Here is a 10,700-nt window from a genome sequence, read left to right on the forward strand (position 1 = left end):
ATTATATTGTTTTCCCTCGAATAAAAGAGTAATTGAAATACAAATACACATCATCGCACAGTAAACGGGGTACATTATTCAAATATTTAACAATTTCTTTATACTCCTAATATTTATTAATATAATAATATATTACTATATTAAGTTTTTCAAAGGAATGATCAATTCTTTAGTATAGAAAAAGAATAACAAAATGAAGTTTCATATTTTTTTTTAGAAAAAAATCAAATTCTATGGAAAGATAAAAGAATATCCCCTGACGACTGTGCCTTGCTGAGGGGAAACATACAGATGAGTATAGGAATAACATAACCGAATACGATAACCAAATAAATTACAGCACGCATAAAGGAGTATGTTTACTATAAAATCAGCCTACAAAAATTCCAGGATAATGTGGAAACACATTTGTCGAGGTTCCAGCGGAAGTGACGTCGTTCATCAGATCGTATGCCAAGTGTAACCAGAAGGCCTCCCGTGTAGCATACATGTGTGTGTCAACTCTACTTTTAGTGTCAAAGTCAATGTATCGTTTTTGGTCAATGTCATACTTCGGCCATGCTGGGCTGTTTGTCAAGGTCATCGGTAAATTAGGATTCCTGAAAATATATTAAAGAAAAAATAAAACTATAATTGTAATTGTAATTTTGTTCAAATAGCTTGGAAAAAAGTAAAGAAGAATACTCTTGATTTGTGACATAAAACATCTCTTTTTTCATTTTTGTGTCCTTCTTATGATACGCAGTATTTGTACCGTATAACGCCTCCTCAGAAAAGTTCATATTATCAATAAAGGTATAATTTACGACATTTTTGACATTTGCTTGTAGATAGGCGAAGTATGTCTTTCATTGTTCCAAAAACATAACACGCACAGCTAGACTTCATTTTTTTTATCTTAATTTATTACTTTTTTAATTGATCAGACCTTAAAAATGGTTTAAAGGGCTAGCGAAAATTTCCAACAGTACCATTTACCGACATAACATAATGAAGCAGTCAACGAACGTATTGTGCTTTCACCAAATGCAACAAAACGTGTGATATCAGTTAGGGAAACCCTCAATAATTTCCATCATATTACCGACATTAAATTGAATGTATTCTGTTGTTTGTATTAATGCTATATACTAAAACGGAACCAACTCACCCTGTCTTGGCAAAGTTTGTCCAATACGTCATAACCTTGGAAGATAACATCACCTCATCTTGATTTAAATGGTCTGGATATTTCATCGCCTTTTTCATCGTTCCTTCAGGGAAGCCAAAAACGTACGGTATCTCGTCTCCATGCCCAGCCCCCTTCACCAGGTCAGATGAATTACTGTATGAGGATTGATGAGTAAACTGGAAAAGGTAAGTGGAAGAGCTGTTTGAAATGTCTGCGTGAGTACGAGCTGTAAACAAAGAAGGCATAAAGAAGAAATGATCTGAGGATATATCTACGAGATTGTGTAGATATGTCCTGTTGCGGATGAACGGCTGGTACCAGTCATTATAAAGAAACGCCGCGACTTTGCTAAGTTCGACGGATGTCTTTCCTAATCGGTCTGCAAGTATTAATGGAATAACAGTTTCCTCTAGGACTTCACGATGAGTCTTTGATGGAGATATAGCTTTGATGTTCTGCAGGAATGGTAACAGTGATGCGGAGGTAATGAAAGCGCCATCCCCTCGGTTGATTCCAGTCATGACGTCGATTTCCGAAAACCATTCTTTTACCGATTGGGGCATGTTATTTTTGGGCCCGAAAGCTGCAAGGGAATCAAAGGAAACTATTTCATTATCAATCACTGGTGCAAACTCCGTCCTGAACAGTGTCTCCTTCAGTGTACCGACCCTCGAGTGGTCGATGATCTCCTGAAAACTCTTTCCTTTCAGACAGGTTACAACCGCTGCGGTGGTTATCAAATCTGGGCAACCCAATGATCTCCCCATTTGTATCGTGTATTTGGCCAAATTATCACGACTTTGAAATGCCCATGCGCTATTTGGACTCCCGCTTTGAGATATGATCCTCCTGAATAACCCTCGATTTCCAGGGTACATTGCTTGGTACACAGAACTTGCTGCACCGGCGGATTCACCAAACAAAGTCACTTCCTGTGGATTCCCGCCAAAAGCACCAATGTTATTGTGCACCCATTGAATGGCTAAATGTTGATCCCACAGACCATAGTTACCTTTTGTTTCGTCATCATGCGTTGCTAGGAAACCTAAAGGACCGAGCCTGTAATTTATTGTTACAACAATAACTTCACCAAACGCTGCTAGATTTTCCCCTGAGTATATCCCAGACTGTCCAATAGTGTATGCACCACCATGAATCCATAACATCACAGGAAGTTTGCTATTATTGGATGAAATAACTTCCGGTACAAATATATTTAATGTCAAACAGTCCTCGGAAAAAATTGGCTCACCAGGAATCCACATGCTTGCCATGACACTGCTTTGAGGGCATGCAGGTCCGAAATTTAAACCGTCGAATGTTGTTTGAAAATTCGGCTTTGGGACAGGTTTCTTAAATCTCCGGTCACCAACTGGTGGTAGTGCATATGGAATACCTAAATATTTCCAAACCTTTGTACCATGTCCGCTAAAGTTACTCAATCCACTAAAGCCCCTAACGGACCCTACCGATGACGTAACAGTCTTGAGATCACAATGGATCCCACTAACACACACCAGAAATAGTAAACACAGGCACACAACCATGATGTCTACTCGTATACGCTGGTCATCACAAAAATTACAAAGACAGTACGAATTGTATAATACATCAAGGTCAATAGTTCGTGCTTGTACCTCTTATCTACAAGTCACGAGCCTGAAGTGACCGCTGCAATATCAGGAATTCAGAACTTTGTCATGGCATTGTCATAGTATCAAAGGGCTTGACCTTGTTCACGAAAACATAGATGACCTTCACACAATATATATGCAGAAATCTATTAATATGTTTTAAACAGTTTAAGTTACTAAACTATTATGACTACATTTTAACACATTTCCGTAAAAAATTCTCAAAATTCTGGCATAAATAAATCTGAGGCATTACTTATAAAAACACAAATCGATATACAAATGTACCAGCAATGATTTAATAGGCTATATTTATATTTCCCGCACGACTGGTAATGATGTTATACAAACAGAAATGTTATTATAGTTTCACCACTATTCTGATGTATATCAGTATTTACCTGTTCCAACAGTGAAAGTCTGCATGTCTTATGAAGGTCGCCTGTATCTATGTGGAAAAGGCACAGACCTCGACAGGCCTCTGACATTCTCATGGGGTTTACCTCAACTAATTAAAAGCGAAGTTAACTATGCACAATTCTAACAGGGATCTGAAGCAGAATAAGACAAAACATATTTGAACCAGACAATACTTTTTATCATTTCCGTCTGGTAACAGTGGTAACTTACACCATTTAGATAATATGTAAACAAAGTAACCCTGGAAAATATCTATGAAGATCATATTTTAATCACATTTCCTAACCGATTAATATGAAATAATATCCGACACATTTGAAAGTTTTTTATGTGATTGTCCGGATTCCCCTCTCGTGGCTTATATTTTAAGAGAGTTATCAGTTTATTATCGGCGCAATCTTCAGTAACGGAATACAAATGTATATATCATTTCCATTGTCATCTGAACTTCTTCGTCATACATGAGCTGGTATCGGTTTCAATAATCGCATCAGGAATTACATATGTTCTTATCATGATGATGGGAATTCGATCGACATCAGCTCATTGCAAAACACCAATCCCAAACAAAGCCATATCTGATATAAACAAAAGTATCTGTCGATTTTACCGTTGACACAACCGTTTATAAATCTTTTGAATAATCTATTTTAAGGTATTATTGATAAAACAAAAGCAAGGAGTCACAATGAATTTAGTTGTAGATTTTAAAAACTTATTTGCGGCTATAAACATAAAAGAACTTTCCCAAATTGATTTAATATTTCATAAACGTTTTGCGTCATGATTTATTAATAAAACCTGAAAATCAATCATAGGCATCAGAGGAAATTATCGTTGTTGGTGTCAATAAGTAAACATTGTATTTAAATTTGGATAAAAACATATTTAGGGCCAAATTAGTATTGCAAAACTATTAGTCGGTTTCTCAAATGTTCATTAATTTCCTAATGGCGTCATGATGGTTCAAATGCATAGCCATTACTAACTTTTATAATTAATTGAGCAACCGGGTTCAGATTTTGTGAAATATACCCAGACTCCAAGGATATTGTCTTCAAAGAGATTCATATTAGCAAGTTTCACCGATAGGTTCGTTCTTTTTATCAAGTCGATCCTGTTTGACAGGTTTTGATTTACAAATTCTTTGCATGAATATTTCAGGTGATATTTTCCGCCATTTGGACCAGGAGATGTTGATATAATATCCACCCTTGTGTTTAGAACAGCAAACTTAGATTGACACGGTATCCAATTATATGGGATGTTTTATTAATAAACACAGGTTTAGTCATCCATAAAAATTGTAGTATCAGGTATACATAAATCATAACAGAACACTTTACATGGTTGTCCGAGAGATATTGATCAAACTATTACAAACAACATTGTTAGACTACCTGTCTCTAGGTAAATAATTAGGTTAATGCTTTTTCGAACGTAAAGACAACAAAACTTGAAATTGAACTATCAAATACAAATCTGCTAATCATACACTGGAAAGTTTTGTTCAACAAGGTATAATAACAAATAACATCATACGACCGGACCCCATATGGTGATGACCCATTTTGAAATGCATTATAAAGAATCGTTCTTACATTATATTTTTGTTTTATGCTGTCTTTAAGTGAAATTATCAAGGTAATGAATATCCCAAATATGATTTCATTGAGTCTTTTAGCTAGGCAGACCTACCCATGATATCCTGTGAGCAAAAATTACTGTGACGTTGTTGTTATTGAGAGAAACGTAATTTGGTTATGAGGAAACGTCGGATTCAACACGAAAACTAATGACGTTACAACCAATATCTGCTCCTGTAAAAAAATCCTGAACATATCGATGTACACTATTTTATGGTGTGTAACGGCAGAGGTCATAACCTATCCAGCTGGGTTATTTATTCTTATAAGAATGGATATTTCGACCAAATATTTGTCAGATTCATAAAAAGTCTTTGTCTAAAATAACAGATACCTCTCACATGTAAACAATTAACATACGGCGTTAGTTGTTCAAGGTGACATACCTCTGTTGTAACATAAATGTTAACGTGTTTTCACTGGTGTTACGGCTGTTACTGGGTACTTACATTCACCTGGTGATGATACTGTCCAACACATTGTAACGGTCCTTCAGTTTATCAGTATAATTGATCGAACGTAAAAGTGTACATCGAGGCTTTTTTGACGTACATTGTCTACTAAAAAAATATTTTGAGATATATTTTGTGAAATGAAAGTTTTGTTACGAATCTTGGCCATCAAACAATAAAAACTATTTTTGAGACATATTTTTAAAGCGAACGAGATAAAAAATTGGTATACAATTACACATTGTATGTATGAGTTTCATTACTTTATCGAAAATAAAATTCAAGTAAAGATTTCTCTTGCATTTTATATCTTATCATCAATTCGGTAACAAAATTCTTACTCAGTTCAAGGTCAAATACAATATTTTTTTATCTGGTGCAACATTACCTTTACAAATATTTCTTTTAGAAGAAGGTCTATGATGTTTTAGATATATAATGGAATAACATTTTATTGCCATTCTTCGGATATTATGGGAAGTAGTGTTATGATGATAAGCGTAATGAAATCATTTTAAATTAACCTACATTACAAATGACTGCCATTGGGTGGGAGGTTTACTCGCAAATCCTAAATAGTATATCGTCCCTGTCATCGCTCAATTGACATGGCGCAGAAAACGTAATAAGATGTTCCTGTGTGGTATTTTGCATGGTTTCATTTCGTACCGAGTAACATCAAAACGTTTTGAAGTTAACTTAATTATTTTACTATTTCGCACCTTTATTTTAATAGACTAGTTAGAGGTTGACTAAACATCCTGATATCATCTTGTATATTTAACGATAACATCTAGTCGTTTGTTGGGAAATTTTACGATATTTTTCTTCTTTCTTTATAACAAACAGAAAATTGGCAACGCATAAAAGACGAACCAAACAAAATCACGGAATAAATCAAAGCATCTCCTCACACGATCTCGTACATAATTTTACTGCTATCTTTATGTAGATCGTCTGATTTATCTACTAGCTAGTCAATACGCTGAGAGTCGATATATACATAGAACTAGAATCTCTGTAATCAAATATATTTCAAACTGACAGGAATCAAGATGGCTGACACATTTGCGCTATATATTCTACTTTCGCACCGGAACTTGTCATAAATAATCCCGATTAGTTGGTTTTGATGTTATAATCTAATCGCCGTGTTTTCCCGTTGTAACCTTGGCTTTGATTGGCTATCTTAACAATATGGAAATAAGTGAAAGACCACACATCTAGGTAGGCTTACAAAGACATTAACAGACAAACAGAGATAACCACGGCGATACGGAATTCCGCTTAATAAGATATGATAATATCGGGGAATCTAAACAATCCCCACCACTGATAGAATGAGTACTGCAAGTAGACGCTTCAAGCCAAAATCAGCGGCGATAGGTTCATATCAAATCTTCGATATCGTCATACTTTCATCGACCACATTATGTTTAGTTCTCTAAACCTGGTATGCAATTCGATGGCAGTTTAACAGATTTGCTGTAGTCATGCAATGTTCTGGAAGTTTTCACAGAAATATGGAAAAAAAATCTGAAGTAGTGAAAACTGCGCGTTTGATGTTTATGATCAGATTAATGTGAAGGTATGCAAGATGATTTCATTCATGAATGATAATGCTTGTTGAATTGCCATGATATGCCGTTGTCAACACCTGTATTATTGTTTGAAGGAACCGTGGAATCTCGGTAACACCTCATCTTTTTCGCCATCTTCTTTCAAATTAAACTAAGAACTTATTTTTTCGATGACATTACTTTGCCTTTCTTGCCTAATGGTGGCTTTTAATGATGATTTAATATGGCGATTTACAGCTAAATAGTTCGGAGCGATTATATTTCCCCTAATTCTTTCGCGAAATTTAAACAAGGTTTACATTATTTTCCATGGAATTACAGTTGTATCTTGATATCGGTTGTTTTTATCAAGTCTAAACTTCCCTATTGACCTCAGGTGAACACTTTTAACATAAACCATGTTTACACTAAAGAGATTTTCCCGAGGTCTGAATCTGACCCAACAGATGGTAGCTTGGGGAAATGTACCTCTGTCAGGCAAATGGACCGTAAACAACATATCTTCTGCTGTGTGTGTGGACGGAATGGATGACCACTAGTCATAATCGATCGAACGAACCCTTTGATAGAACACATTATATTAATATTTATCACCGTTATAGAGAGCTGCACTGACAGCAACAAGAAAATACAATTAATACAATGTATAACAATATCCGCCAATTACCGTAAAGGAAATACCTTATATAGCTACAACCACGTGGGGTATCTGTAGGTGACAGAGCACTTGAAACATTATATCTACGTATATATTTTAGAAGTACTTTTGATTTAGCGATATTTGCGTTGAAAAATTCTTTTATTTAATATTTTGTAAATTATCTCTATTGGTATTGTGCAAAAGGCTTGGCAAAGGTGTTGTATTTGTTGTATTTGTGAATTTATCTGTGTTCTAAACATTTTCAGTTGATGTAAGTGCTAATTCATTCGTACCTGTTGTTTCATAGTGAAATATTACAACTTAAGGACTAAAGTCATAAAAAGTGAGTGTCCATATACTTTTTATTTACATTTGATATTACTCCCTGAATGAAATATTTGTAATTGTTGCTGATTAACGTGCTATTAGAGACATAATATACGTATCTTTTAATTCTTTTTTTCACAAACATTGGTATTGTGCAAAAGGCTTGGCAAAGGTGTTGTATTTGTTGTATTTGTGAATTTATCTGTGTTCTAAACATTTTCAGTTGATGTAAGTGCTAATTCATTCGTACCTGTTGTTTCATAGTGAAATATTACAACTTAAGGACTAAAGTCATAAAAAGTGAGTGTCCATATACTTTTTATTTACATTTGATATTACTCCCTGAATGAAATATTTGTAATTGTTGCTGATCAACGTGCAATTAAAGACATAATATACGTATCTTTTAATTCTTTTTTTCACAAACATTTACAATGATCAAACATTGTACCAACGACCTTGAATAAAGTTGTATAAGGTTTATTATGACATATTTCCGTGCAGGTAAACCTATTATATTGAACGGTCAAAAATCGTCTTGTAAACATACCAGCCATTTTGAACTCAACGGTAGAGAAAAAAACGACATATTTTCTAATCCGATTCTTTCAATAAACGGGCTCTACATAGCAGTGACACATATATATATTTATAAACTGTTGGTTAGAAATTCGTACCAGGTCCCTTGTGTTTGTGATTGCAAAAAAAAAACAAACAACCCTGAAACGTTACGTATAGAGTGGCTTTAACATTTAAGGCCATGAATGTGGTGAATATGATGCTTGCTTGTGTATTTGAGGGACTGCGGTATGTTTGTGTTTTGCATTATAGTAAACTTGCAAACCAGTCGTCCCACCCCATTTTGTTTAGCGCAAAGGAGGAGCAAAATTATTTTTTATTTTATAGAGTATGGTATTTTTTTGGCCATGATACAGAAACCAACGTTTAACTCAAGGTCTAGATGGAATAGGTTAGGAAGAATGAAGTCATTTATAAACATAATATCCTGAATTAAGTCGCATTTCCAGGTACAATGTTTCTATCCTATATGTATATGCAGGGTGATTCATGAGTGAATCATTAACACCACCAAAAACAGGCCTGTAGCTTGCAAAGATATTCTTTCGAGTTTCATTTTTCACATGCCAATTGAAGCGGCGTCATGGGTTATATCATGCAAATATGGCATAAACATGCAGGAAGGCATTACCATTATCATAAATACTCCTATTATATATTTAAAAAAAATGATCATCAAACAAAGACTTATTTTGTACATTGATATCAATTGGAACGCCTTCATATATGCCATATTTGTATGTTATAATTTACAGTCGCCATTTTCCTGACAAGGTCAAAAAAAGGACCCGATGTGTATGTCTTTGGATAGTCGAATCCAGTCAAACCAGCGCTCCTTCTACATGCTATAAATGCTATAAACACTAGTAAACAGCATGGTTATTAGATGACACAAATATGTATCAAACCCTGTGGACTTACTAAAATGAAATGTACAATGTTTGCATATTTTGCCAACCAAAATGTACAAACAACACAACAATCTGATCTCAATAGTAACACATAAGATTAGGCCTCATGCCTACACACTTTCATCAACTTAGTTCTGCTCAAGTATACCTAAGAAGTGACATATAGGCATACAAAATATCATTAGTTTAAACAAAGTACAAAGAAGTGTATAATCAAATGGCATATACTATTGAATTTGACGAAACATATTCCACACATTAAAAGTAGTACATACTTCTCTATAGTAGACAGCGAATGTTACAGCATAGAGTCTATAGAGTAAAAAAGAAAATATTAACGGTATCTTGAATATGAACACAAAATTATAGATTTAAAGGGCTTATATCATTACATCAATAGTAATTCTATATTTATACACTTATTTGACCTTTTATGTATTTCCCATTCCTATAAGAGTCAATCATGTTTAAGTAGATATTGTTATATGAGTACATACGGGACCCATTACAGAAAAAAATGCATCAACGTAATAGCTGGGCTTTCTCGCCAATCACATCCGCATAAAAACAACATTTCGTCAAGATTGGTTTTTGCCGATTTATAAACACAAGTTACTGACCAGTGTGCGTAATTTCGGTAATGGTTAATTTTGCGGGGCGGTGAAATTACGCCGTTATAGATCTAAAAATATCCCATGATGGATGGATCACGAGTTAACTGTACAGGGAATACACATAGATTCTTCATGGTGGAAAAACGAACCAAAGTTAAGTGGATGTCACATCAATGTATACACAGACAGCATTAATAACGGCAATAAAACAAACGCATGTTGTATTTACATAAGTATGTAGTTAACGAAAATGGTACTAAACATAGCTGGAGACAGTTAAGCGAACGTGTCTTTAAGTTTCGTCCAAACAATGATGAACATAAAATATCGTTTCACGACCATTACATATGTAAGCGAGACATCTATACCTCTTTCTAAAACACATGTTATTTATTGTCGGTTTTTTTTTCCTTTTTACTCTTAATAATAGTGCAATCAACATTTGGAGAAGATTTTTTCTTCAGTTTTGGCATTTGTCTATCTGCCAGAATTTCCCCCAATAATACTAGATTTCCTAAAGCATTAGGTATTTTTGCAATTGACGGTACACTTAACTCACTGTTGTTGATATACCATCCTATCATCTCCATTACAATTTGAAGACGTTAGAATTCCTGACATTTAGCAAACGAGAACTACCTTACTGACGGAATGAAGAAAAATGCACATAGACTTGTACTTTTAGTATACATAATGGACACGCCTTCACCGTGAACAAATGATGAG

The 10,700-nt window shown here is 34.6% G+C and overlaps 1 protein-coding gene across 1 annotated transcript; it reads right to left on the bottom strand.

Moving 5' to 3' along the window:
* Window positions 1–344: 344 nt before the first annotated feature.
* Window positions 345–2,718, bottom strand: LOC138326333 (neuroligin-4, X-linked-like). The gene is made up of 2 exons (XM_069272453.1): window positions 1,151–2,718; window positions 345–599 (listed from the first exon to the last, which is right to left on the bottom strand). The coding sequence occupies exons 1-2, from the start codon at window positions 2,716–2,718 to the stop codon at window positions 371–373; spliced, it is 1,797 nt and encodes a 598-aa protein (XP_069128554.1). The 3' UTR covers window positions 345–370.
* Between the last annotated feature and the right edge of the window lie 7,982 nt (window positions 2,719–10,700).

This window comes from Argopecten irradians, chromosome 6, assembly GCF_041381155.1.
Source record: "Argopecten irradians isolate NY chromosome 6, Ai_NY, whole genome shotgun sequence".
Lineage (NCBI taxonomy): Eukaryota > Metazoa > Mollusca > Bivalvia > Pectinida > Pectinidae > Argopecten > Argopecten irradians.